This window comes from Mycteria americana, chromosome 12 (assembly GCF_035582795.1).
Source record: "Mycteria americana isolate JAX WOST 10 ecotype Jacksonville Zoo and Gardens chromosome 12, USCA_MyAme_1.0, whole genome shotgun sequence".
NCBI lineage: Eukaryota > Metazoa > Chordata > Aves > Ciconiiformes > Ciconiidae > Mycteria > Mycteria americana.
The window spans coordinates 17,415,294-17,442,948 of record NC_134376.1 but is presented as its reverse complement, the minus strand read 5'-3'; the positions used below and the strand labels follow the sequence as shown (position 1 = coordinate 17,442,948).

Below are 27,655 nucleotides of genomic sequence, written 5' to 3'. Positions count from 1 at the left end.
TATAGCTGTTTAGTCTCAAACACAAAAAAGGATGAGTGAGCCTGATGCTTTCATGTGAGTGACACCTGGAAAAGGGAATTCTGAATTTTAGGAGTCTACTGGACCTTGTACATCTTAGGAAACCAGCATCCTCATGCAAATTCTTTACAAGGCTCACAAGAGTGATCAGGCAGCCAAATGGTGAAGAAATACTGGAGAAGGAAAATGCTAACATTACTATTATATGCTTGCAGGTTTGGTGTGAGGGAACTGATGGCAAAGTGTGAAAACAACACTGGAGCAAGTCAAGTGTCTTCTGGAGTGGATTCAGAAGATGATCTTATCTCTGTGAGGGATGACAAAGAATGTGAGGACAGAGCTGAGAACTTCCAAGACCTCTTGAAGTCAGTGTGGGTTGGTGAAGATGAGGAAGAAGTAGCTATGCTGAACCCTGAATGCCAGAAGGAAGATGACAATAGGGTGGGTGAACAGGAGCTGGAGGAAATCTATGAGTTTGCTGCAACTCAGAGGAAGATGGTTCAAGGTGAAACAGAGGTGAGCGAGGGAACAGACTGCAGCATCTGCAGTGATACTGAGGCAGCCCAAGGTACAAACCAGCAAACTGAGGAGGAAGAGGTAAAGAGATATGAATCTGCTTCAACGAGCAACAGCTTCAAAGATTTGAGGGATGACAATAATGTGGAAAGATCTAAATGTGACTCGTCTGCACAAGAAGAGAAAATGCAGAATATAAATAGGTGCAAAAGCGTGACTGATCCACAGACCACTTTTGTGCCTCACCACAGTGAACCTCAGAAATGGGACGTAGCATCCCATGATGCCACTGCTAATGAAGGAGAGGCTGTTAGGAGATGTGAAGGTGTGAAGGATTCCGAATCATCTCAGGTCTCACGTGACAAGGCAGATCACTGTGAAAAACAGTTTCCTAGCTTCCATGGTGATACTAATATAAATGAAAGTTATGAACGCTTGTTTTCTGCAACTCAGGGAGATTACTGTGAGCCTTCCCCAATGAAAGAAGTTATCAAAGAATCAGGAAAGGCTCCCAGTGAAAAACATGCTGATGTTAATGATTCACTTCTGTACAGCAAGTCACAAAAAGACCTCTCTCCACGTAGGAACAGTTTTTATGGGAGTCCTCCTCCCAAACCTTATGTGCCCCTTTTTCCTGCTGTTGGCTCTTCACCTGCATCTCCAAAATCAGAGAGAAAGTTTGCCACAGAACACGTGTCAACACCAAAGCAAAACAAACAGGAAAAATCATTCCCATCTGATGAAATACACTTTCAGAAAGCCAACGAGCTGGATACTGCATCAAGAAACGAGAACACAATTTCTCCAGCAGAGCTTCCCCACATTGATTTAAACAAGCGTACGTGTTGTCATGACCCAGTGTTATCATCACTGGTCATCAGAACTCAGGATGCTGCAGCTCAGGGGAACAAGGAGGGTGATGTTATTGTTTTGTCTTCTGATGATGAAATGGAGTTACAAGAAGACAAGAAGTCTCCAGAGTCAGGCTCTGCTCTGAAGAAAATGGAAATGCCTGGGCAACTGAAATGTACAAACGTAGAACAAGGTCCTGAGACACCAAAACCTGAACATAACTCATCAGTCACTGAAACAGAGCAGAGATCAACCCAGGTCTCATGTGGCATTACAGATACAGTGCATATAAGTAATGATGTAAAGATGTCCACTGAATTGCCTCTCAGCAGACAAACAGATGCTTGTACGGAGAGCAAACGGAGTCCAAACCTGAGCCCTGAAAAAAGGCTTGGTCATGAAATGTCTTCAGGTACAGACAGCTCCTGGCTAGTGCCAGATACACCGGTTCTGAGCAAAAGCAGAAGTTTCTCAACACAGACTCAGGTCACAAGTATTAATTCTTTAAAGAGTCCAGGATCTAAACTCAGCACAAAGAACTTAGCAGCAGGTAACAGTAACCATGAAATGACTGGGAATTTAATAAAAGTTTGTGAAACAACGTTGTCAGACAAACATTTGCCTATGGAGAACTCAGTCAGTGAAAGGAGCCCTTCCAGCAGCCCAGCAGCAGGATCATTTTCCAAGAACTCTCCACCAGTTTCTCCAGGGGATCCAGTTCTCCTCTCCCCTGGCCACACCAACATAAAAAGCAAATGTGCCAAGATCTCATTTTCATCCAAACCTGTGCCTTTGTCCCATGAGCAGTCAGTGGAAGATAAAACAAATATCAGTGTGGTTGAGGTAGAGGACAGTGAAAAGGAAATAAGTCTGCCTTCTTTGAATAGTAGCGTCTTGCTTTGTGATGAGCCCCCAGTCCCCGTTGATGACTGCTGGTATGTTGAATATCTGTCACCAGTCAGAGGTAATAGCCAGGACTCTAACCAGGTGAGCCGTGCAAAGACTAGCACTGCCAGCAGCGCCAGACCTGGCTCTTGGCATGACCAGTGGGAGAGCCCAGTCCACGTGCAGGAAATTAAGGGCAGTACCCCTCTCCGAGGAAGTCCTGTTGGCAGAAGAACAACTTTGCTCTGTCTTGAAAAGAGTCCTATTGAGCCATGTTCATCAGCGGGCAGTAGACCGAGTTACCTGAACTCCAAAATCTGGGATGACTGGAATGGAGAAGAGGAGGAAGATGAATTTCCAGAGATGCTTCCTCTGTCTCAGAGGTTGTCAGCTGCAGCACGTGCCTGTCAGACAGATCCTGTAAAGACTCCTGGTGAGAGCTTGTATTGATACCAGATTTATTGGACTAGGTTAAATTGTTTTCATTTTAAGTGGTCATCTCACCTGTGGTTCACTTGATACATTGAAAGGGTCTTTTGGTCTTCTGATCCGAAGTCATTGTCAGGGCCAGGCACAGAGAAGGTACAGTCATCTTCTGATGTGGGAGAGAGCATATCTAAATGTGGGATTCTTGGAGCATAGCCACTTGTGTTTCATTCACACTGGTTCTTTGATAGTGATGGTACTCCTTGCAGAAGCTACGGGGACCTGGAGGAAAAAGACTAACCAAAACAGAACAAAAAACCAGCCTTCAGCTTGCATGCCAGTGGATATTTGTTCCCCTGTAGTAGTGGTTGCTCTGTACAGTCTTGCTTTTCACGCATTCGTGAAGTGATGCTTGTGCTAACATACATGAGGACATCAGGTAAGCAACACAGTGGTGCAGGCACAGAGGACTTCCTCGTGATGAGGCTAGTTGGGCGTGGGTGGCTGTCCCTGCCCATGGGTAGGTTTCATGCATGCTTTCCTGCAAAGCTCTGCTGATGCATTGCTGTCTTGTGCTGCCTTCAGTTTGCTAGTTCTGGGCCCTCGTAACAGGCCTCTGTGTGCCCGGTACATATCCTTGCATGGTTCCTTCCATCTAAGACCAGTAATTGATCTCATAGTATCTAATTAAATATATTATTAATTATGCCATACTAAGTGATCAGTTTAATGGGTGTTTAGAACATGACGTGCAAGACTGACTGTGCTTCACAGTATCAGTAAATTGGTATCATTAAATCAGTATCTGACTGAGGACCCCAGAAGCTTGACTTGCTCAGTTTCTTTTGCATCAAGTCCCTATTATGAAATTTCCTTCCTGGGAGAAAAAACACTTTACAGAATTCAGTAAACATGTTTTTTTTAACTGCCTTGTAAATGTTGCCTGTTCTAACAAAGCCCTAAGCGGCCTTCCTATTCACATGTGACATATGTCTTAATTTAAGCTGTTTTCTGATTTAAAGTCAATAAAACCCAAGTTTCCCAGTTTAGGAAAAAAAAAAGTGTTGACTGTTCTGTCCAGTATGAAGCTGAGTAATAATTAAAAGAGCTTGTAGGAAAGTAGTGCTACTTAAACAATTATTATATACTATTAGAATATCTACCACTAAAAGGGGAAGATACCAGCCATTTTAAGTCCTTTCTGTACTAATTCTGATCATAGTAATTTCATTCTGCTGCAGAACCTTCCTGTCAGGAGAACGACAGGCCTCCCAGCACTCCGATGACACCAATGCCAGCTTACTCCATCATGGAGACCCCACAGCTGAAGAAGGAGTTGAGCAGGTTAGCATTACCTCCACGAGTACATCTCTTTATGAGCAGCAACTTGCTGGCAGGTAGTGTGAAAGAAAGCTCCTGGGCTGAAAGTGAAACCATGGTGAAACTCCAGTCAGTGTTTTTTGAGGTCATGTCACACTTTTCCAGCGGACTGCTGGACTTCCTGGCCTGAGCCTCTTCCTGAGCTGTGACAGTGGAAGGTGCAGCATTATCTTAACCTAAGCTCCCACCTTTCTCTTTCAGATTTGGAGTTCGTGCTCTCCCAAAACGCCAGATGGTGTTGAAGCTGAAGGAGATATTCCAGTATACTCACCAGGATGTGGACTCTGACTTTGAGGATGAAATCCCATATTCCCAGCCTCCCCTGCAGAAGTCCCCGGCCAAACGCTCTAGGCAGTCAAAGGCAGACCGGACTGCAGGTGGAAAGCGTGCCAGTGCCTCAAGAGCTGTGGGCAAAAGGAAGCAGGTTGCTACGGCTTCTTCAGCGCTCCCTGTGGGGAGGGCTGATGATGACCGTGTTGGATCCTGTGAAACAGGCTGTGCAGCACCCAAGGAGGGAACTAAAACAACACATCACCCAGAAGGAGCCAAAGAGCAGAAAAGGTCATCTGTATCTCCAGAGAGATGGTCTCTGGCAGCTGATGGTGAGGAACCAATGCTCTCAGCATCTCAGGAGTCTGCAGTTTCTTCAGTGGATGGAAGTGACGTCTCTTTTGGTTCACAGAGGTAAGGGAACAAAATACTAAACAAAACAGTCGATGGTGCAGGACAGAGAAGAGCTGGGAATGTGGCAAACAGACGTGAGTGTCCATGTGGCCTACAGTGGCCCTGCCACCTCCTTGGGCATGTCATTTGAAGGTCAACACACTCCTATAAGAGAAATAGGCTTTGGGGTTTTCTAGTCTAATTCCCAGTGAGCTATTCTCAGAACACAGAAGTGTTTGTGACTGCATGTGGGCAAGGCCCAAATCTGGCATGCCTGGTCCCTGCAAGTTAAGAGTGACAAGGAGCACTCACCATTGACTGAGAGCTAGAGGAGGGAGAGGATGGCACAGCACTACTTGGCAGAGGCTGCTGCAGTATGGCAGCAAGCAGGAGCACGGAATGCCAGACCAGCGCTGTCGTGGCTGGGATGGGGAAGTTTGCAGAACACATGCCATGTTTTGCTTCACTCATCTTGTGGGCACTGGTATTGGAGAGTCTGTGATCCTATAGAGGATAGTCACGGGGGTTGGTCACCAGGGACTTGGGGAGCTCTGGTCCTGTCCTTGATGGCCTGTTCTTTCCTTGATCTCTGGTCTACTTGATCTTGCTTTTAGTTCTTTCGTGAATGGATTTGAAGCTTGTGCTTTTGCATCCGAGGAGGAGGAAGAGGAGCTTCCAGCATCTCAGGCAGCAGCTCGGGAAGAAGATAAGCTGGAGGCAGTAAGGTGCTACATCCGTTCAAACACAGCCCTGTACCACAAGATTCTCTTTTATGAGCCAATTGAGCTGGCTGACCTGCACACAGAGCTGAAACAGAATGGCATTAAAATTTCCAAGGCAAAGCTGCTGGACTTTCTAGATGCTCACTGTATCACTTTTACCACAGCTGGAGCCCGGAAAGAGAAGGAACAGAAAAGAAAGGGGAACAAAAAACAGAGGAGACGATACTGAATGGAGCCCACTCCTCCATCCTGAAAATTCTGTGCGTGGAGGCCTTCCTGATAAGCTGGAAACCCTATTCCAGGCTGGTGCTAGCAGTGGTGCTGTGATCGGTGGGTGCACTGCTCCTCCTTGTGGCCTGCTCTCCAGATGACATGCTGGAGAATGGGTCTGAACTGAGCTCCCGTTCCCAGCCCTCTGCGCTGAATTGCACAAACTCCTCCAGTTGCTGTCCTGCCTTCAGCACACAGGTCATCTGGAGCCTCTTTTTTCCCCCCGATTTTCCTCCAGTGCCTTTTCTTTCCATTTTTCTAATAGGTTTTAAATCCCCATATTTTCTTTGTGTTGGTGCTTCTAAAGGCAGTTGCTTCCCCCAGTGACACTTGCCAAGAGCTTTTCCCTGGCCTTGGGCTGTGAAACGCTTCACCCTTCAAGTTCCAGTATTCAGTAGAATAACCCGCCTGCAAGAAACCGGTCCCCTTTCCCCTGTGTAAAGCACTGAATGTTTAGACCCCAGTGACTTCCATCTTCATTTCTTCAGCATACAATTTGCCCTGCTGATTGTTAAGGCAGGGAGCATTGTGGAAATACAATGCCTTTCTTCTGTCCCTGGTTCAATTTGCAATCTCTGGTAAAACTTCTTAATCCATGTTTCTTAAATGGCTGCAAAACAGTGGAGGTGTTTTTCTAGTCTCTTTGTGATGGCTCCCAAAAGTGCCCTCTGACACCAGATGTCATGTGAAAGCCCTTTAGATTCGAACGCTCACTTGTGTATGTTCACTTGCATGCTGGATCTGTGTTAAAGATACCATCTGCTCCATTTTCTGAGCGCCGTTTTACTTTGTCAGCGTAGCTTGAGTATGTCCTCAACAGAGATGTTTTTAAGACAGTATTACAGTGACCACTGGATCTCTTCAGCACTTCTTATAACCTGATCTAAACACCCTTCTCTGATCAGTCTCATTTCCAAACTGGACTGATCTTAGGTTGTAAACTGTCTGGGACTCTTGGGGAAGTCTTGGACCCTAAATTGTCATCTTCTATTGTATTTACTTTCACGTCTTCTTCTGACTTCTGTCTGTTCTGGCAGTTCTGAGTCTGCAAAGAGTCTCACTCAACAAAATGGGCACAACACTTCCAAAAAAGAAGCCTGATTTCTAAATGTATTTATATATTTGGAACATATAAATATTTTTTCTATTTTTGATACAGTATATCTTCAGTTTTATTTGATTTATATTATGTACAATAAACAATTTGTAAAGTACTAATGATAAACGCTAAGTAATGTCTTATGACAGACTTGGGGGGGGGTTCTAAGCGGCAGTGTTGGTCTAGTCGAGAGCAGTAGAGTCTGCAGTCTGCGCCCGTACTGGCTGAAACCCCGAGCAGAGAACTGGCGGAAGAGGAGTTGACGTGGGCGCCCACCAGCTAGGAGAGCGGGGAGAGATCACCCGGCAGTGGCTGGTGAACAGTGGATTGGCTACCTGGAGAGAGACGATCTGCCCGGTTCATCTGGGCTGTGCAGCCCTGAGGTAAGGGGGACTTGGGGGGAAGTGTTGGGGTCTGCCAGGAGGATGGGCTGTGGGGAAGGGTCTGGTCTGGCCTTGGCAGGGAGGGCTGCTGGTGAAGGGGAAATCGCTGACCACTGATGAACCTCCTCTTCTCTGTCAGGTGTCCGTGGCGTGTATAATGGTGGGGGGACTTCCTAGCAAAGCCTTCTGCCATGTCTGGTGAATTTTCAGGAATTTGGGATCGTTTTCTTCCCTGGCGGTCACATCACTTTTCCTCCCCCACCTTCTTGTGCAAGAGCTGCCAGAAGATGAGTTTGTTATGTGAAAAGGGCAAGGCTTGCCTTAAGTGGCATTCTAGGAAATATTTTCCCTCAGTGTACCGTGTATTTCTCTCTCAAGTACACACTTCATACGTGGAAAAAGCTTCAGTCCTACTTACCAGTCTTAATATGGGAAAATAAATAAGATCCCTTCCCAGCTTTTTTGCTCTGTTTTTAGGTAAGACTTATGTTTATGATCAAATATTTTGTAATTAATTCTTTATTACATCTTAACCTTCAATGAATGCAGTGTCACAGGTCCGTGGATATGAATTACAATCGTTCAAACAGCAGTGTCATAAAAAAACGTTTAGCATGTTAGGAAAAAAATCTGAATTTTAGTCACTGTAAGTGTCTCCATCCTTAAACCTTGCAGCTGGGCAGTCTTTGCCTAATGCAGAAAGATGATTTTAAATGTCACATCTGTGCTGTCAGGTTTTGGAGGTGACCGCTTCGCAGGGGCTTGCCTTGATGCTTCCTTGTTGCTGAAGTTGACAAAATGAAATGTCTCTTGTAATTCTAAAACTTTTCTCAGATGATGAGAAAAGGATTTAAAATCTTTTACAGCCACAAAGACATATCTGACATACACTGCAAATTATCTGAAAGCAATTATTCATGCGCCTGCTTCATTAATCCGTAAGCAAAGCGTGCCTCCCCAAGCTAACACTGGTGTTGCCATCTGCCAGTGATAATGTGTTGCCAAACAGTTCAATTTGTATGTATTTCTGTGTTTTCTTACCTTCCTAATGCAGGCTCATTTGTTTTGGAAAATACATTGTCATTTTTTATTTCCAACTGTGTAGTAACAGCTACCAAAATATTTTGATATTTCTGTGTGTTTTAACACTTCCAAGGCTGCAGAAAAAAAATACCTTTTCAGCTAAGGTATTAGTTGTTTTTTAAGTTAAAGAAAAGAGCAGATAGATTACTGGCATTGCACAAAGCTTCTGTCTTACCAAGATGCATCATGTGAGCTCTAAGTGAGCTTTGGAAAACACTGCTTCTAAATTCACTGTGACAGTCAAATGATCTGTGGGATTATGGATACTCCTTTGCAGCTACCGCCATGTTGGTTTGGGTATCGTCACATTTCCTGCCTGACAAAATAGCCTCAGTAGGTTTAGTCTGACAAGTTGTGCTGCAGATGTTTACGTAATAATCTTGCATATGAGAAGAGAGCTGTTTTCTTGGACAGGCACAGTTCTGTGTGTCCACTTACTCCAGAAGTCAGCCTGTCTTAATGGCATTTCTTGGGTGGGTGTGATCCATCACCATGGTCTCTGCCATGGCCAAGACCCACGTAGGGGCCAGTTGAACTACAAAACACGAGAGTGCTGTAAAGCGCAGTGGTAACTGCTGCGTCTTCCCCTTCTACAGGGCCAACAGATCCCAGGTGTTATGCTTACAGTGCCAGCGTTTAGGTATCAAAGGGATAAATCCAAGAGCAGTCCTTCCTGCAGTTCTTCAAAGGGACTGGAGCTGTTCTGGCAGTGCATTTCAAATGTGCTTGTTTGCTTTTCAAATCATTCCAGCTTAAAATTTCTTTCAGAGGCATTGCATGTAAGCTGCTTGTTGTTCAATGAAACACAAAGTGCCTGGGAGAGGTGATGCAGCCTTCAGCAAAGGCGTCTCTGTGATTCAGTTGCTGTCCCCCAGAACAGGGTTTCAGAGGTACCTGCAGTATTTTATTGAATATACTGCCCAGGTTCCTTGCCCCTCCAGCTGCTCTACTGCCCAGGCAGTCATCTTGTAAGCTTAGATTACTAAGGAATGAGTTCTCACTAAGGATTTAAGTGATTGCTAAGGGTTTAAGCTCGTGCTTAAGCTCAGCACAAGCCCACTCCTCCTTTCCCAACACCAAAGGCCACATCTCCGCTCTGGGGACCTGGGAGGCTGCAGCAGCCTGACAGTGCCCCGGTAGGGTCCTCATCTCTTGGAAGGGCACTGAGCCCACGTACAAATTTCCAGAGCTCTGCTTTGGTGTCCTCTAGATACTTTCTTCTCCTTAGAAAGCGCTGGCTGCTATCGTCTCTTGTGCATTGAGCTTCTGCACCGAAGGGTCCGTGTTGCCCCCCGAGGTGGGCGTTTGCTGTTCACCCGACACAGATGAGCCTTCCGCAGGTACCCTGGGAGAAACCCCTCGCCCGCGGGGAGAGCCTCCGGCAGCGACGGTGCCCCATCCAGCACCGGATAACCCACACGGGAGAGGCCCTACGCCTGCGGAGACACCTTCAGCGTGAGCTCGAAGCAGATCCGGCACCAGGTAACCCACCCGCGGGGGAGAGCTGGCCTCGGCCTGCCCCTCGGCACCGGCCGGCCTGCGAGAAGGGCCCGGTCTGGCCGGCGGGAGGGCCGCGGAGCCCACCCGTGGGATGCGACCGGCGCCATCCCAACCCCCGCCGCCGCCATTTTCGGTCGCCCGCAGAGGCGAAGGCGCCGCCCGCCATTGGCTGCCGCCGTCACGTGACCGCGCCCCCGGCGCCCCGGGATCCGCCGCTGCCGGCGGGGCGGCCGGGCCCAGCGCAGGTACCGGGGCCCTGTCCCGGGGATGCCCCGGCGGCTCCTGCCGCCCCCCGCCGCGCCTGGGGGAGCCCCCGCCCCGGCCAGACCCCCCCCACCCCCCAGCCCTGCAGCTGCAGTAATTTCCCCGGGGCGGCGGGGGTGCTGGGGAGCCCGGCGCTCCCTGCGGTGCGCCCCGGGGAGCTGGGGTCCCTGCTCAGCCGCGACTCGCTAGTTCCCAAGTGCAGAAGCCCCTCCGCTCGGAGCAGTCGCAGCCGGTTCAAGCCTGGCTCGTCTGACCCTCCCCGTTTCTTTTCCCGGAGCAGGACCCCCAGGAGCGGAGCTGGAGATGATCTCCCACACGGATCAGAAGGAGGAACTGTGGTTCTCCCACCTCCACGCCTACGAAGGGAAGACCGTTCTGAGTGGCACCTGTCCAGGTAAGGGGCCGGTGCAATCATCTGTGAACCTGTCGTTGAGAAAAACATCTCCAGGATCCCCAGATCCCACCAGAATGTGCAAGAGTGGTGGTGCTGGGTCGGACCAGGGTCCTTCCAGCTTTGCCTGTGGTCTCTGACAATGGCCAATATCGGAGACACAGAGAGGAGCAGACAAGCGGTGGTGCGTCCCTGTATGCTTTCCCAGGCCCAAGCAATCCGTGGCTTCAGAAACTCCTGAACTAGACACGTGCTCTCTCAGTATCTTGCAGCTCTATTTTCTTGCCTTCTGAAGTTGTGTATGTTTTAGCATCCATGACAGCTTGCAGCAAGGAGTTCCACGGCTTTTTTAGCTGTTTTATGAGTCGCTGCCTCCTTTGGTTTGCTTTGAAGCAGCCTTCTAGTTAGTTCACTTGATGTCAGTAGTTCTTAATTTAGAACAGACGGTGCAGGATGGATCCCTACCCCCCCCCACAGGCCACTTGTGTTTTTATAGTCCTCTGTGCTGTCCCCTATCCGCTGTACCCTCTCCCAGCAGAATGGACAGTTGAGTCATCTCCTGTTCAGCAGCTGTTCCGTGCCTTTGATCATTCGTGTGATGCTTCTGTGTCTTCCTCAGCTCTATTAGAGTTTCTCTGAAATGGGGCATCCGTCCTTCCCCTTGCACACAGTCAGGATGTGGGATTTGAGCAGAAAGGCAGAATTACATTCTCTTTTATTCTCTATTTTTTTCCCAACAATCACTAACACTTGCCTAGCTGTTTTGCCTGCCTAGGAGCTGCAGTTTTCATCCATCTGCTCTAACTCCAAGGTGCTATTCCTGAATGATACCAAGAACATCCTAGGCCCATCCTGGTATAAGTGCAAGGTATAGAGGCTGTTCCCCTCTGCAGTTCTTTATGTTTACCTGCAGTGAATGTCCCCTGTCATTCCCCTGTCACCTCATTGGTCAGTAGCATGAGGCTCTCCCACAGTTTATCTTTATAGTCAGCCTTTGTGTCTTTAACCCTGAATAACACAGAATCATCAGCAGATGTTTCCACCTCCCCTTTCCCTCTCTTACCACCCTATTGAGGGTCATTCATCCCACGGCAGCTTAGTTTCTTTATCAGTTTTGGTGAAGGACGAATGTCTTGGCAATGCCTTTGGGCTCCAGATCTCCCTTTTGCTAAAATTGGTGACACCTCTTTCCAAAGGCTATGCCAGCTCTTCCCCGGTCTGCCCTCTTTGGCCATCTGTCCGTTAATTCTTTTACTCCATTTTCTGTTCATTTTACTTGGAATGTTGGGCCCCAGATCTCCACTTGAGCCCTTTCTCTGGCATCACATCAGCCACCTTCCAGTCCCCCGACAGCGAGGTACCACAGTCAGGAGTCCAGCAGTGTTGTGAGGTTGTGTGAACAGCCCTGCTGGGTTAGACCAAAGGTCTGCGTAGCTCCGAGCCCTGTCTCAGGGATTCGGGAACTGGCTAGAAGTGGATGCCAGGGAAGGGGATAAGATAAGCATACAATGATGCCTCCCCAGCACAGTCTACTGTCATCCAGCAGCCTGAGCCTTACTCATAATGGTGGTCTGTTATTTTTAATAGTTCTCATGGGTTTCTCTTCTGTGAACTCTTGAATTCAGTGCCAGAGACGATTGCTGTGTCCTCCCGCTGCTGTGAGACAGGCCAGAGCATCAGCCAAAACTCCTTCTACTGCTGGCTTCTCTTGAGAGAGAGAGATCCAAGGGTACATTTAAGGTGATATTTAGGTTCTCTCCCAATATATACGCTTACTCTGCTTATCTGGAGCTTGCCTTGTAGCTATAGCACTGGCAGCCTTGGGCATATCAGAGGTCTTACCATCAACCCAAATTGGCATGGCCTGAGGAAGAACCACATTCTTCCCATCCCTTTTGCTTATTCATTTTTGCCAGTTCAGCCTTATGCTTCCAGTATTAATTCCTCAGCATTGTGAACGTACTCTCCTTCCACTTAAAATACCTCCAGTTAGTTCCTGTCGTCGTGATTTTGATCAAACCCTTTACAGACAACTTGTCCTGGATGCCAATGAAGATACCTAGTAGCTCAGAAGTAACGAAAATGGTTGTAGAAGTTGAGGGCTGGAGCCATGGGTGTAATCATTGTAATAAGAAGCATCAAATTCCTGACCTTCCCCCAAAAGTAGAGAACACCATAGAAGACTTGATTCTTGTGTACTTTGAAGGCCTTTTCAACTTCTGTGTAAAGAACCAAAATTCTGTGTAAGTACCAAAGCTAGCGTAGGTGAAGGATATCTCTTTGGGCACAACAGCAACAGAACAACTTCGCTAGCTCCATTCTCTACTCACGAAGTCTGACATACAGGTCAAGAGCTTCAGGCTGGCCTGCCAGAAATGTCCTCTTCTTATCCTGTCTTTGGATATCACCTTTCTCTTTTCCTCCAGGCCTGGATGGAGTAGCTGCAGACAATGGAAATGCCTTCATGGTGAATAGCAAAGCTCCAGTTTCTGTTCCTCTCAAGCGATGATTTTAGTGGAAACTATGTGAGGGAAGAAGTGGCATCACTACCACACCAAACTGCCATAAAAGGTATCTCAGGAGTTCGCTGTGAAATCATATTGTGATGTTTTCTTGTACTGACTAGAAAGAGGAAGATTAAATATGTACGTGTATCGGTCTGGATTGAAATTCTAGACTCTCCTTCCTTTATTGCACACTTACAGTTCAGTAGTGACTCTCCTCTTCCAAGGCATGCACTTCCTTATTGCAACTCTGCCAGACCACAGGAAGTGCCTGTGGTTTGTACATCAGTCCCCCATGACTGATATGTTACTGGTTTATTTCACAAAAGTTTTCAGAGAACCAGGAGGTAGCCGTTGAATCTTTAAGTAGACAGATCTGGAGGTCTGTGTGTTTGCAGCTTTAGTCCTCAGCCTGTTCCATATTTTGGGTCTACGTATAGTCAACAGGAAGTCATCCTTCCCCCCTGGAAGTCCGTATAAAGAGATCATCTGGAAATCTATTTCCCTGATTGACCTGTCTTAAACCTGGATGTGATGCCTCTCTTCAGAGATGCATGTTGCCATTTCTACATCCCACGTACATCCCTCTGACGTCCGTTTACCCTTCCCTGACAGCAGAAGGGTGCATGCCACACAGGTCCTGTCTTGCCAATTTAGCGTGTAAGCCCTCAGTAAGCCTGCAAAGAGCTACATTTCCCCTCTGGCAGCAAAAGCTGCAGCACTGTTGGGGGTATGTGCTTTTGAACTTGCTAGGATGCTCATCAAACTACATTAGAGCAGTGGGCTGGAAGGAGTCGCTGCTCTGTGTAAATACCCTAGAAATCCGTGCAAGCCCCTTGTCTTGGAAAGGCTTTCAACTGACCTTGAGTCTGCGCAGCATAGATTCATAGTGGTTACGCTTCTGCAAGACTTTACGTAAATAAGAGGGCAGGGATTTGTTCATTGCCTGTGTCTCAGGAGCCATTCAGAACTGTTCAGCTAGCGTTACTTCCACTGACTTGCACTACCTTCATCTTCTGCGTTTATTGGGTTTCCTCAGCGCGTAATCTGGAATCAGCCATGGAGGATCTTCAGTTCACCAAGAACCTTTCACAACAGATTTGTTCTGCACCAACGGAAGCATAAAGTTACCTTGCTTCTGCTCTAAGATGGACATAAGCCAGGCTCCAGGCGGTCTCTGTGTCTCGTGTCTTAGGGCCAGTGTCTCCTTTGTGCATCTTCTCTCTCTCTGCAATACTAGCAGCACAAGAGCAGGGAGGTTGCATCTGTTGCAACCCAAGTAATGTTCTGCTGAACAAGGCAGTTCTTTATGGCCCTCCTCTGACTCCCAGTTCAACTTTTAATAACATTTTCAGATATAATATCCTGGAAAAGCAACCATCTTTCCCATTCGAGCACTAAACTTTTACCTCTAATATGCCAATAATTTCAGTAGGTTCAGGTTCTGGCAAAGCATGCAGGGCTATTTCCAGGGTTTGTTCCTGTGAACACTCTGAAAAATCAGAGTTTGGAGGGAAATATCAGAACTTTTTATACTTAAAGTCAACCTGCTGAATTTTTAGAATTTGGGCCCTTTTGATTTCCCCTGTCCTGCCTGTGACTTCTCTCTGGATTCTCACTTTATTGCAGCTGAAGATGGGGTTGTGAGCAAGAAAGAGGAAAATGTCCACCAAGGCATCTCTGGGCCAGCGGAGCCCGAGGGTTTACTCTCAGGACTCTCCAAGGAGAACAGTTCCCAGAGTGCTGCACAGGACCCAGTCCTCCCACGCAGGTCAGAAAGGGTTCAGAGACCTCTGGGGAAGAGGCAAAGCCGAGTGACACTGTGTGGAAAAAGTTTCAGGAGGCTGCCAGATACTATCCAGCAGAGAAATCCTTCTGTGGGGAGACTGACGATATGTGGGGATTGTGGGAAGAGCTTCCGGGTGAGCTCCAACCTCGTCCAGCATCGGAGAATCCACACTGGAGAGAAACCCTTCGCCTGCGCCGAGTGCGGGGAGAGTTTCCGGCAGCGGTCGCATCTTATCCAGCACCAGAGAATCCACACAGGGGAGAGGCCCTATGAGTGCTCCGAGTGCGGAAAGAGCTTCAGCATGAGCTCGAAGCTGATCCGGCACCAGGTAACCCACACTGGGGAGAAGCCCTACAAGTGTGCCGAGTGCGGGAAGAGCTTCTCCGGGAACTCGCAGCTGATCCAGCACCAGCGAGTTCACACCGGGGAGAAACCCTATGAGTGCAGCGACTGTGGGAAGAGCTTCAGCGTGAGCTCAGCCCTGACGCGACACCAGCGGGTCCACACCGGGGAGAAACCCTACGAGTGTGCGGAGTGTGGGAAGAGCTTCAGCCAGAGCTCCGAGCTCATGAAGCACCAGCGGGTCCACACCGGGGAGAAGCCGTACGAGTGCTCCGAGTGTGGGAAGAGCTTCACCGTGAGTTCAGCCCTCATCCAACACCGGCGGTTCCACATGGGTGAGCGCCCCTACGGGTGTGCCGAGTGTGGAAAGAGCTTCACCGTGAGCTCCCACCTCATCCAGCACCGCCGCTTCCACACCGGGGAGCGCCCCTTTGAGTGCACCGAGTGCGGGAAGAGCTTCCTGTGGAGATCAGCCCTGCTCAGGCACCACCGAGTCCACACAGGGGAGAGGCCCTATGCCTGCGCTGACTGCGGGGACAGCTTTCGGCAGAGCGCCCACCTCATCCAGCACCGGCGCATCCACACCGGGGAGCGTCCCTACGCCTGTGCCGACTGCGGGAAGGGCTTCACCGTGAGCTCTGCGCTCCTCCGGCACCAGCAGATCCACAGGGGTGGGGAGCCCTAGGAGGGGTGAGTGTGGGGAGCAGTTAGGTCTGGTGCCCTGTGAGCATCCCTGGGGAGCAAAGCCCAGTGTCTCTCTCCCTTCGCTCTATTGACCGCCCTGCTTGTAGAGGGTGAAAGCAATTTCTTTTTAGGAGAACAAGTCCTAAAAGAGAGAGATGAAGAAGGGGAGAGTCGGTACAAGGAGCCAAATTGGAGGTTTGGGGAAGAGTGTGTGACGCAGCAGGGGAAGGAGGTGGTGTTCGGAGGGATAGCTCTTGGGAGAGAAAGGAAGTAGCTTGAAAAGGCTGGAATGTACTTGGTGGTGTATTTTAGAGGAAGGTCTAAAATACCTTGCCTTTCCTCTGTCCACACACATTTCGGACAATTTATAGAGGGCACCAAACGGACCATCTCAGAGCCTGCAATGCTCTGGCTGGATAAACAAAAGCTCTTGCGTTCCCTCCCTGCCACTTGTTTGTTCAGAGGCTCTGAATTACCGTCCTCGGTCCATGGGCTGGGCCTGTCGCACAGAGAAGTCGAAGCCCGGTGCGCCTGAAGCCCCGGCTGTGTTCCAGGGCAGGCTGCCGGCCCGAGTGAGGTGTCCGCTAGGCAGGGGCCAGAGCCCCGTGAACGCTGTGTTAGTGGGGCTTGGTTATTGCTAAAACTGCCAAATAAAGCCATCGTTGAAAACCAGCATTTCCACCATTTTTCCTTTACCACAAGCTTTGCCGCCTTCCTCCGCGCCCGCCTGCGCCTGCGCGGGTTCACGCGCTGGCCGTCCCCGGGGCGGGGCCTCGCGCCACGCTGGAGTCGCCGTCGGGTGACGGCGAGGCGAGGTAGGGAGGGGCTAGAGCTGCTGTGTGACGTCGCTGCCGCCTCCACCAATCGGCGGCGCCGGCGGGTGCCGTTGGTGGCTCCTGATTGGCCGCGCCGTCGCTCCCTGGGCTATAAATGCGGGGCGGCCGGGCTGGGCCTTTGTCTCGCGCCGCGGGGCAGAGGGCGGGCGGCGGCGGCGGGTGAGTGCGCGCGGCGCGTCTCCACGGCAACGCGGCCGGGCCGGCCGTAACGGGCGTCCCTCTCCTGCGGCCCGGGCCGGTACTGGGCTGAGACCCGTGGGACTTCCCCCCCCGCCCCCCGTGGGGCTTCTGCCTCCCTTCCCTTCCCTTCCCCTCCCCTCCCCTCCCCTCCCCTCCCCTCCCCTCCCCTCCCCTCCCCTCCCCCGTGGGGCGTCCCTCCCCGTGGGGCTCTGCCCCGCCTGCCCCCGGGCCCTTCCCCGCCGGGGGAAGGAGGCCAGGCGGCCCCGGCCTCCCCGCTTCCAGGGGCAGGTGGGCCCAGTACCCTGCGGCGGGGAGACGCTCGGCCGGGAAACCCGTCCAGACCGCTTCAGGGCCGTGTCCGTGCGCCTCTGCCCTCCGGCTCCGGGGCCTGGGAGCAGCGCCCGGCCCGTGACTCTGCCGCCGGCCCTGCTCTGCCCCTTGCCCTCCCAGCCGCAGGGAGGGCTGTCGCGGCCGTCCTGTCCGCCGTGCCCTGGGCCGGGCTGCTGGCTGGGGCGCCGGTGCGGTGCGTCGCAGGCCGCGGAAGGACGGCCCGGCCCACGCCTCGAGCCGTGCGGCGTCCGCAGCGCCGGTCCGCGGGCTGGGTGCTCGTGACCGGCAGAGCCCTGGCGCCGTGCCCGGCCGGCGAGTGTCGGGCCTCCCTAATCTCTTCCTTCTGTTCCCATGGGCGAACGTCTGCACAGCAGCTGAGGAAGTGTGCCAGAACAGTTGCCTCGTATCCCCGCAGTGATTCCTGCACGCAGCTCCTTGTGAAGGATGCCCCAGTCCCTCGGGACAGGGAGTCCTGCGCTGGGTTCTCCCAGTGGCGTGGGGACACTTGGCTCTTCTTGACCCGGCTGAGCTCAGCAAAGAGCTTGGAGGTTGAAGGCCTCTGAGGCCTCTTGCTGTCCCTACTTTTCCATTGTTGGGTGAAACAAATGTCTTATTGAAGCCCCACAGTGCCTAGCGCTTGTACACAGCGCTGCATTACATACGTGAGCTGTAAGTGCCTGTCACTGGCCCTGCCTGGGGTGTCCCAGGCACAGCTGACTGCATGCTGGGACAGGCAGGGCACACGCTGGCTCTCCCCGGGGCAAAGGCTGTTTGATGTATTCATGTGTGTCTGCCACACTGCACTCTTCCTCCCCCCAGATCTAACCCTGACTGACCTGCCCCTTGTGCTGTTCTCCTAGCCGGTGTGAGAAAACAGATTCCTGATGCACTGCCTGACACGAGGGCTGCTTACCAAAGTGCAGAACTGGACAAGATCTGTGAACTCACCAGGAGTTTCCCTCCTCGGTCAATTTGTTGAGGTGCTGGACTGCACCTCTGGGGGACAGAACTAGCGTTTGCGTGGGCACTGCTGGAAGTGTCTTAGACTTGAATTATTGCCTAAATTTAGGCGGTGCCCAGGTGAAGTCTTAAACCTACCTGGGATCAGGTAATGTAGTAACTTATTCTGTGAGGCTCCATTTCCAGCAGCAGCCAGCCTCAAATACCTCCCCAGGGGGAGGAGGAGACGTGAAGCTCTCCTGATGTGATTGCTAGGTTACCTCTTGCTAAGCCTGGGGTTCTGGGGTTTGTCTCCACTGCAGCGATGCTTGGGTAGGTCCAGCCACGCTCTGCTGCTTGTTAAAGCAAGGATGTAAGCTCTGCGTGCAGGGAAATAGCTTGAAGTTGCATGCTAGTTGAACAGCAAACACGAGCTCTGTACTGCCTGGGTGTTTGTGAATTATTGAACTTCTCCTGAGGGTGCCCAAGCAAAGCCAGAACTTCCAGTCCTGCTTCTCTGCAGCAGCAGTGTCTGCTTCCTTCAAAAGGCGCGGCATTATTGGAATTAAGTGTCTTCCTACCCTGAGAAGAATGGCTGTGCATCTTGAGTGTGAAGCTTGCTGTGGAAATGTGCGTAGGAGCAAGCTAATTGCTGGCTAGATGAGATAGGGATGTTTTCTCGGAGAGGTTGAACACCATTATTGGGAAAGAAATGTTTGAAGTGGTGAGGTGTTCTGTACCAAACCTACTCTCCAGCCCTGCTCTCTGGACTCTTGTAGCTGTTGGATTTCTCCCAAGCAGGCTGCTGCCAGGGTGCCGGGAAGGTATGTTTTTACCCTGAACAGCAGCTAGGGTCTTGATAAGCAGAGCTCCTCGTAGCAAATGAAACGATGTTCCAGCCTCTGCAGTGGAGGTAGGCAGCTGCTTGAACCTCCCTCTCAGTGTGTAGGACACTGCCTCTTTCAGAGGAGCAGAATGTGCCAAGAAACCAGGGCTTTCACCAGTGACCATGTTGTGGGCTTTCAGTTGCCAGGTTTTGAATAAAAGCAATGATGTGTGGTGGTAAGAGAGATATAATGATTTTCACTTCCCTTCCTCCCAGTTTTCATGCGATATCCTAATACTGAAAAGGACAGGGGTTTGATTTGTGCTGACTTGTCTCTTGAATTCATGGCTCATCAGGGAGGTGTCTGTACTAGAGATGGTATTGGGAAAAATCTAAGCTTCCATATTTCCTGTACGGGTACTGTCCTCACCTCGGGCTAAAGGGACTGGTGTTGTCACTGCCCTGCATATTGCTATAGAGATGAACATGTCAGACTGAGCCTCTACAAAAAAAGCCATGGGAGATACAGGTCTGAGAGTGCACCAAAGTCCTTAAATGACTTACATGTGCTAACCCCTTCTTCCAACAGCAAACAGTGCTACTGGAACAATAATTCACTGTTCTGGTCAGTTGTGCTTTTACAACACTAGTAACAGGCTTGGGTAAAGGCTTCTGAGACCCCATCAGATGTCCCCTGTGTAGTATGGAGAGCAAAGTTCCAGTGTTGGTGAGTGCTGCTAAACACAAGTGTGCTGCGAGGCGTGGGTGCGGAGGCCCTAACCAGTAAGTTAGCAAACGTGTCTTGTACAATGATGATCTCGGGAGCCATGCCGTGTATGTCTGGCCAGTGGGAGCCTTGAACCATTGCTGCTGTTGACTACTAGTTTCTGAGGCTTGATCTGGTGTGTTCCTTTGGGTTGGATTTAATGTCAGCCTTCAGGCCTCTTCCAAGATGAGCGGTGCTGAAGTGCTTTTTGTAGCTCTGCTCTCACCTGCAGCTTTGTACCAGTGGCTGTTGCAGGCCTGGCAGTGTGCAGAGGCAGCACACCCTACCTCCAGGACTCTGGCTCTCTGGAAGTATAAGATAAATTGGAACCAGTTCGTCTAGTTTAATTTGGGAATCTGCATTTCTTGAGCAGTGCCTGGCCTGAAGTAACCTGAGCAGGAAGCCAGGGTGTCATCAGAACGTGTGCAACTGCATTGGCAGGAGTCTGGCTGTGCTGTGCTGTGAGGCAAGCAGGCTGTTCCCCACTGTGCCCGTGACAGGCTGCTGGCTGAGCCCGGGCAGGTTATTTGCCTCTTTGCTTTAGCTTCCCTTCCCCACGGTGGGCATTTCCCAGTGTTTGAAGCTGAAGCTGTGTGATGCGTGAAGGTAGGTCCCGTTTGCTGTCCCGGTGTGAAGGTGCTTGCTGTTCTAGTGAGTGATCAAATAGACAATACAGCACCTGAACCTCGTTTTCTCAAATATCTCTGAACCCTTGTGCTCGTGTGCCTTTCTGCCTCGGCTGCATCATCCTGCCCTAAACTTCTCTACCGAGGGATGGGGAGGCTGTGCCGTGCCTGGTCCTGCAGGGAAGGGCAATGGGAATGTAGGGCTGTCACCCCAAATGACTTCTGCTGCTGCACTGGGCTAGCTGGCATCACGAAGTAACGCATTTTGGTCGGTCCTCCCCTTGGGGAAGGCTCTGTCCCGGTGACCCCAAAGGCTGTGTGACCACAGGGGAAACCTTCACCCTGGTGATGTGTCCTCCAAACCGAGTGCTGTGCTCGAGCCTTGCTGTGCTGCACCTGGGGATGGGTGCTCAGACCTGGCTCCCAGCACTGCTGGCCGAGTCCTGTGCCGGACCGTGGAGGGCAGCGAGAGCGGCTGTAAAACAGGGCTTAGAAACTTGGGGGTGAGGAACCGGAGGGTGGTTAATCTATAACTGGTGTGCTTGGTGTGAGCCAGGAGCCAGCAACTGATGTGCTGGTTCTGGCTCTGTGCTAAGGAGCTTGGTGAGGTCCCAGCTACTTCTCTGCTGTTCTCCCAGCCCCCGGACGTGGGCTGAGCAGTGAGCCTGCGGATGCAGCCCACCAAGGGGGACTGAACTGATGTGGGAGAGCATGAGGCATGGCTCTCTTATAGTGAGTGCTTTCCAAAGAGCCAGCAAGCGGCTTAGTTCCTTGCTCATCTGGCAAGGCTGCCTGCTAAGGTAGTGGTGCTGCTCCACACAAAGCTGATTACAGGTCCATTTTATAAATGAGGTGGCTGGATTTCTGGCTTAACAGGGGTGTTTGGCTGGTGTAAGCCAGGTGTCTTGCTCCTGCTTCTGGGTATGTCTTGTGCATCGTGCTGCATCCAAGGAGACTTTTTTCCTTTTGCAAAAGGGGAGGGAGATCCCAGTTACTTCTGGGGTTTGAAGTGAACCCTGCTAGGCAGGAGAGGAGTGTGTGAGTGGTAGCAGGAACTGTCTGCAGCTCACTCTGTTCAGATAGCAGCCGCTTTGGCTCTTCATGGAGTATAGCCCAGGGAAGGCAGAGCAGTGAAATCTGCCCCTGCTTTGGAAGTTCCTTTTCATATACTCTGCTGCAGGGAAGGCTTTTGTTTCCCCTGTGCACTACCTGACTTCAGAGCTTGGCTGGCCTAATTCACTGCCGCTTTCTTCCAGGGGAAGCTCTGTACTGCTGTGGAAATGAAGTAGCTTGTTCTTCGTCCTGATTGAAGGAGAGGTGCTTCACTTTCCAGTTACTCTGCTCAGAGTCTAACATTGGTTAGACTCCAGTGGTAGCACCAGTAGAAAACAGCTTGCTCACAATTTCAGTGCAGATTGTTAACATGGAGGTCTTTGGCCATCTTCAGCCAGCAGCCATCCTGAAGTGGGAAACCTAATGCAGGCTGCTTGCTGTGTTGTTGGTCTCCTGTGAGGTTAATGTTTTGTGAACTGGGTGTTAGTGTTGAGGTTCACCTGGGGTAGCTGAACTGAACAAGCACTGCTTCCTTGAAAGTGCCTGGTGTGCAGTGGAAATGGCCAGTGGCTGCTCCTCACCACCCTGCGTGGTCAAGCAGCTCAGAGGCTCCTTGCTAGACTGCTCAGCATTTCATACCCATCCCTTTGCTAAGGCAGCTTCCCTCTAAAACCATTCTCTAATTTTGCCTTTCAGATTGCCTAATCTCCAGCACTGACCAGCAATGCTATCAATGCCATCAGCTATGGAGGGCTTGGAGCGGGGGGAAGAAGGGGAAATCTTGCGCTATGAGGAAACAGAAGATGACAACGTCAGGTGAGTCCTGTCTCACAACATGGCACAGACAGAGTCTTGGGCAAGGCAGGAGACCTTCCACGTAAAGGAGTGATCTTTCTCCTCATCTGAAAAGGAGTGAGGGCTCCAATAGGTGATTAATCAAATACATGTGCAGTAAAATCTGTTTACTCAAACTGTACTGGAAGGGTGGAAGGGATGGTAAGGAGCAATCTGGCTAAGGCTGATAACAAGCAGTTACTTTTTTAGTCTCTACTATCAAACTTGCCTTTCAGAAATGCTTTGACCATTTGGCATTTGTGTTTGTGCCTTCCTGGCCAAGGTGAGCCAGTTTTCCATGGCTTGCGGGGCAGCCCCATGTGATAGCAGCTTCTTGTTTTGAAAGATGACTCTAGAGGTGAACTCTGCTCCAGTGAGCTGCCTCTCTTGCCTTTGCAGAATACCCACTGGTCTAGGCAAGGATCTTTTCTTGGAGGTTAGTTTAAAAAACAAATTCACACACATGCTCTAAAAGCCAAGGCTTCGGACTTGAAGGTGGGAAGGGTGAATAGGGTGCTTCCCAGAATACCTAGATAGGCTGGTTGACTTCTCCTGGATTTGACAGGCTCAGTTTCATAAGAAGTTAATGCTACCTGGCTCTCCTGGCACATCCAGGCCTTGTCTAGCCTGTTGGCTGCAGCGTTCGGCCGCTCGGTGGGTCTGGAGTGTTCAAAGTCTGTCTCTCTTACAGCTAACACGAACATGCTATCTGTAGCAGGCCAGTCAGAAAAACTGTAAGGTGCACTTTGGCGTAATTTTGAGTGAATGTAGATGTTGATAACACTGTACCAAACTCCAGGTAAGGTGCAGTGGCTGTAACCTAAAATCACAGATTTTTTTAGAAAGACAACTTGTAGAAACCTTCAAAAACAGTGTGATTCAGGATAAATTATCTTTTTAAGGGTGTTCTTGCCCTGTTTTGCCATTTGGCTCATCTCCTCTCCTACAGTTGATACCCAAGTCAGAAAAGCTAGGGTCCTGCTGGTGTATACATCTGCTCTTACCTGAGCCTTTCTCCTTCTCCAGAGTGACCACGGAGGATACCACTGAGGCTCCTCTGCCCTTTAGCCTGCCCCAATAGTTGCTTTTCATACACTCAAGGCCTCCTTTTGTAGTATTATTCGGGCTCACATGGATGAGAAGCAAAAGTAATGGTGCAGGGATCAGAGGATCCTTGGCAATTGCTTCAGCATCCTGGGTCTGAGCCCCTGGTAAGCCCCAGCCCTCCCAGAACGGCAAGTCTGGTTGGCACATGGGCGCTCGCATCTGCCGAAGGAGCCTCTGGCTGCTGCCACCCTGCTGCTTCCTCCTGGTGGTGCCAGCCTGTAGGGCTGGTCGGAGACATCTCGCCTTGTACCTTCTCCAAACTGGGCCTGAGATGGTAGGGAGTAGGGGGATCCCTTCAGACACAGCAGGGACAAACTCGTTACTGTGTGTGGAAGTGGGGTGAAAGGAGCTCTCCCTGTTTGCCTGCAGTCCCACCGACCTTTCAGAGCTGCTGAAGGAGGGGACTAAGGAATCCCACGACCGTGCGGAGAACACTCAGTTTGTCAAAGACTTCCTGAAAGGACGGATCAAGAAGGAGCTCTTCAAGGTGAGTGCTGCTCTGCTGCCATGGCAGAGAAACTCTTTGGCATACCCGGTGACTGACGCAGACGCTGAGGCAGAGCCCCACAGCTCTGTGTGTAGGGGATGGGGAGGAATCCAGTTTCTAGGTGGCATAGTCAAAACTACAGGAAGGCTCTTGTCCAGGACTTCTGGTGTGTCCTGCAGCTGGGACCCAGGGGGGTGAGGAGCGTGCTGGCCCAGCGCAGGTTTGATTAGGTGGAAGTGCTGGGCTTCTGGCCACGCGTCTGCTGGCCGCTCAAGGCAGGTGTGGCTGCAGCATAGATACTGGTGGCATAAGCTGTTCAGGAGTGAAATCCTGGTGAGATTACAGCACTTATTCCATCCTCTGAAGACTAGGCTGTTTTCCCTAGACTGCAGGTTGGATTGCTTTCTCGTCTGTACAGAAGAGATGGTATTCTGGGTCTGAGCAGCACTGTCTGATCCTGAAGGTCTTGGCATATACAGTAGTCTCCTATAGCACAAGGCTATTGGTGCTAGTTGTACCTTTTGGATGAAGTTTGTCCCTGTGCCTCGCTCTCAAGGTGGCAGGAGGCCCAGAGCACACAGCTGGCAACATTAGACTAATTCTTAGCTCGTGCTCTGTAGGCATTGTAGTTATGAATGTAGATAGAGAAGAGCCTCTGGTCCTTCAAGTGATACATGGCTGGTACGTGCTCTCCAGGCTGGTTTTGTGTCAAGCCTGGGGGTTTCCTCCTTGTTTACCCCAACTCCATGCAGGGGGGGAGTAGTCACAAGGTGTGATGCGCTGATCTAGTGGATGGCTTCTCACATTAGCTGTGCTTTGTCCGTAGCTGGCCACCGTGGCACTTTACTTCACGTACTCTGCTCTGGAAGAGGAAATGGATCGCAACAAGGACAACCCAGTCTTTGCGCCCCTGTATTTCCCCCTAGAGCTTCACCGGAGAGAAGCATTGGTCAAAGACCTGAAATATTTCTATGGAGAAGACTGGAAAGAGAAGATCCAGTGTTCAGAGGCAACTCAGCCCTATGTGGACAGAATCCATCATGTGGGACAGCACGAGCCAGAGCTGCTAGTGGCTCACGCTTACACACGCTACATGGGGGACCTCTCAGGTGGTCAAGTGCTGAAGAAGGTAGCCCAGAGGGCCCTGAAGTTGCCCAGTACTGAGGAAGGGATACAATTCTACATGTTTGACAACATTTCCAATGCGCAGCATTTCAAGCAGCTCTACAGAGCAAGGATGAACGCTCTGGACTTGGACAAGAACACCAAGGAAAGGATCGTGGAAGAGGCCAATCGAGCCTTCAGATTTAACATGCAGGTACTAAATCCCTTGAGCCCCTGTATGTGTAGGTGCTGCTGCTTTTGGGTCTGGACCAGCTCTTAGGCCCAGGTTAATTCAGTCAGACTGCTCATCCAGGCAGTGGTTTGGGTCTGAGACCACCAGAGCCCCTCCTTGTTGTGGGGGTGGGATTCTAGTTTGAATAGCTCTTTTGCTAGCTTCTGGAGACATGGCTGGTGTTGGGTAGGAATTCCTCCCATACTCTAACACCACAGCCAAGCCTTTGATTAGGGCAAAATTAAGATGCCTTCACTACAAGATTCCTGTGGGCTGTGTGGCTCTGAAGCAGCGGGGGGAGCAGAGCTCTCGCTCCGACAGCTTCAAACGGTTTGAGCATATTGCACCACACTGGTTACAATTTGGCTCCTGTCTCACGTCTGACATGTTGCCCAATGGCCAAAAACGTCTGTAGCCTCTTGTTCCTTCCCATAGTATTTGCCTTTCATAAAACCTGACTGAGCTGCCACTTGCCCCAGGGGGATGAACGTAGTCTTAGCTACTGGATGGAAGCTTTAATCTGTGCCTGTAGCAGGTGGGTGTGGTTTAAGCTGGCCAGAAATGTGTTGGGATGTGGTAGGCTCCTTTGTCAGGATCCTTAGGGAAACCCCTGGCAGCGGAGCTGGAGCGGCTGCCTGACCACTGCACCAACAGGAGCAGCGATCCCCAAGAGGGTCTGCAGCAGGGAGGGGAGAGCGTGTTGCCTCGCGCTCCCCTCCGCAGCAGGCTGGGAGGCGAACGGCAGGGTGATGCTGCGTCCGTCTCATTCCTGGGTCTGACTTGATGCTCTTGGAACGGGCTGTGCCTTCTCAGAGCCGTAGCATGTGCCAGATGTCGTCACCACAGATCTGCCTGCAGGGCGCTCTGAAATGAGTAGCACATGCTGTCTTTGGGGGGAGGGAGGCAGGAGTGGCTCTCGCCTGTTCTCCAGATCGTTCCAGGGGTCGGGATGAAAGCTGCCTGGCTCTGCCCGCTTCACGTACTCGCTGTGACCACTTGCAGGTGTTTGAAGAACTGGACAAGATTGGCAGGTCCCTGACAGAAGCAGCCCAAGATGGAGGCTTTCCAGTCCACGATGGAAAAGGAGACCTATGCAAATGCCCTTACTATGCAGACAAACTAGGTGGGTGGTGGGCAACGACAGAGCTGCCACACGCCTATGGCATGAGACTCGCAGCACTAACGGTGCTTTCTGTGTTGTAGGAGGCAAGGCAGGACCCGGCTGCCCCTATCACGCTGCCGTGGCCCTGGCAAAGCAGCCCCTAGTGCAGCTGATCCTGGCGGCCTGCGTCGCTGTGGCAGCGGGAGCTGCAGCGTGGTACATCATGTGATGGGGAGAGCAGCGTGGCTCTAAATGGTGGCAAGGGGAGAGGTGCGCCCTGGCCTTCTTCACACTGTTCTCTTGCTGTTGGTGGTGAGTTGACTGCAGGGTGGAAGCAAGAAAATAAACAGGAATTCTGCGGGACTGTCAAAGACTCTTTGCGCACCAATAATGCAAGCACTGTAATATAATGTCTTTAGTTGACTAGCGTACAGGACCGATCCGGTGCAAGGGTGTGAGGATTCCACTTCAGCACTGCCCTACCCAGGCTGGGGCAGCTTTTAAGGCTAGAGATGTCTTGTCCTGTACCGGCAAAGGCTTCACGTGCTTGGCTTTCCATCTCCTTCCCAGGAGCAGCTGCAGCTTCCTGCCCTGGGCTGCAACCCGGGAACGTGTGACCAGTCTTTTCAGTGAAGAGCACTGGGTTTCCTACCCAGAGAAACTGATGTTTCAGCCGTGCTGGGCGGTGGGGCCATTAGCTCAAAGGAGTGTCCGTCACGTCGCGGTGTCCCAGGGACCAAGCCTGTGTGGGGAAGCTCCCTGGGGGTGGGGACAGGACCGTGGGGGTGGGGGTATGGAGGTGACAAATGTGTATTGTGCAACATGGGGGTTGTGGGTGGGTTGTTTGGTTTTTGTGTTTTTTTGGTTTTTGTTTGTTTTGGTTTTTTTTTCTCTGAAGCCTTGACTGGAATAAAAAGTTGCAATGCTGTAGCTGGGGAAAGCCAAAAGCACATCACTGGGAGCATGAGGGAACCGCGCCACGAGGCGTAGGTCTGCGCGGGGGATTCGGAAGGCTGGGGAGGAGGTTACTGGGGAGCAGCAGAGTGGGTACAGACTCCCACACTGTTGTACTTGTCTCTGACTCATGTGCTCCCCGAGGCACTCCTGCCCTTACACCCCACTCTGTCCCTGCTGCCTCCCCTGGGGCTTCCCCCAGCTCCTGTGGGAAGGGGACCCACTGCCCCCTTCGAGAGGGCACTGTCACAGCCTGGGGCTTTCCCCGGGTGAGGGTGCTCCCGCTCTGCCTGGGGCAGTGCTTCCCTGGAGGCAGGGATGGTTCTCGGGGCCACACAGCCGCCCCTTGCTCTCCGTTTCTGGCGCCGTGCTGGGCATCAGAAAGGCCCTGGGCTTGGTAACAGAGGCAGCCCTCTGCCTTCCTCCAGCCCGGTCCTGCGGGGGCTTTTCTCCTCTTCAGCTGAGTGTTGGGCACAAGGAGAGGGGCTGGGCAGGGAAGGCTCCTGTT

At 51.2% G+C, this 27,655-nt stretch overlaps 3 protein-coding genes across 8 annotated transcripts in view; all 3 read left to right on the top strand.

Annotated features, from left to right (window-relative positions):
• SLX4 (SLX4 structure-specific endonuclease subunit) overlaps positions 1-7,769 on the top strand; it is a 33,264-nt gene extending 25,495 nt beyond the window's left edge. For 5 of the 6 annotated variants that reach the window (XM_075515178.1, XM_075515180.1, XM_075515179.1 and 2 more), the window contains exons 13-16: positions 234-2,704; positions 3,939-4,041; positions 4,279-4,761; positions 5,355-7,769. In XM_075515178.1, the coding sequence (XP_075371293.1) occupies positions 234-2,704; positions 3,939-4,041; positions 4,279-4,761; positions 5,355-5,691 (3,394 nt within the window). In that variant the 3' untranslated portion in view covers positions 5,692-7,769. The remainder of the gene's footprint in view (positions 1-233; positions 2,705-3,938; positions 4,042-4,278; positions 4,762-5,354) is intronic. The other variant, XR_012777623.1, reaches the window with a different exon arrangement.
• A 2,572-nt stretch (positions 7,770-10,341) lies between these two features.
• HMOX2 (heme oxygenase 2) lies at positions 10,342-27,123 on the top strand. Its single transcript, XM_075515184.1, has 6 exons — positions 10,342-10,455; positions 22,024-22,143; positions 23,638-23,755; positions 24,582-25,073; positions 26,094-26,214; positions 26,295-27,123. Exons 2-6 carry the CDS (start codon positions 22,052-22,054, stop codon positions 26,420-26,422), a joined length of 951 nt encoding a protein of 316 aa, XP_075371299.1. The 5' UTR covers positions 10,342-10,455; positions 22,024-22,051; the 3' UTR covers positions 26,423-27,123.
• Positions 10,348-16,329, top strand: LOC142416084 (uncharacterized). Its single transcript, XM_075515182.1, is given in 3 exon segments — positions 10,348-10,455; positions 14,586-15,768; positions 15,770-16,329. Coding segments are annotated over 3 exon segments (1,368 nt in total). The 5' UTR covers positions 10,348-10,364; the 3' UTR covers positions 15,864-16,329.
• Positions 27,124-27,655: the final 532 nt, after the last annotated feature.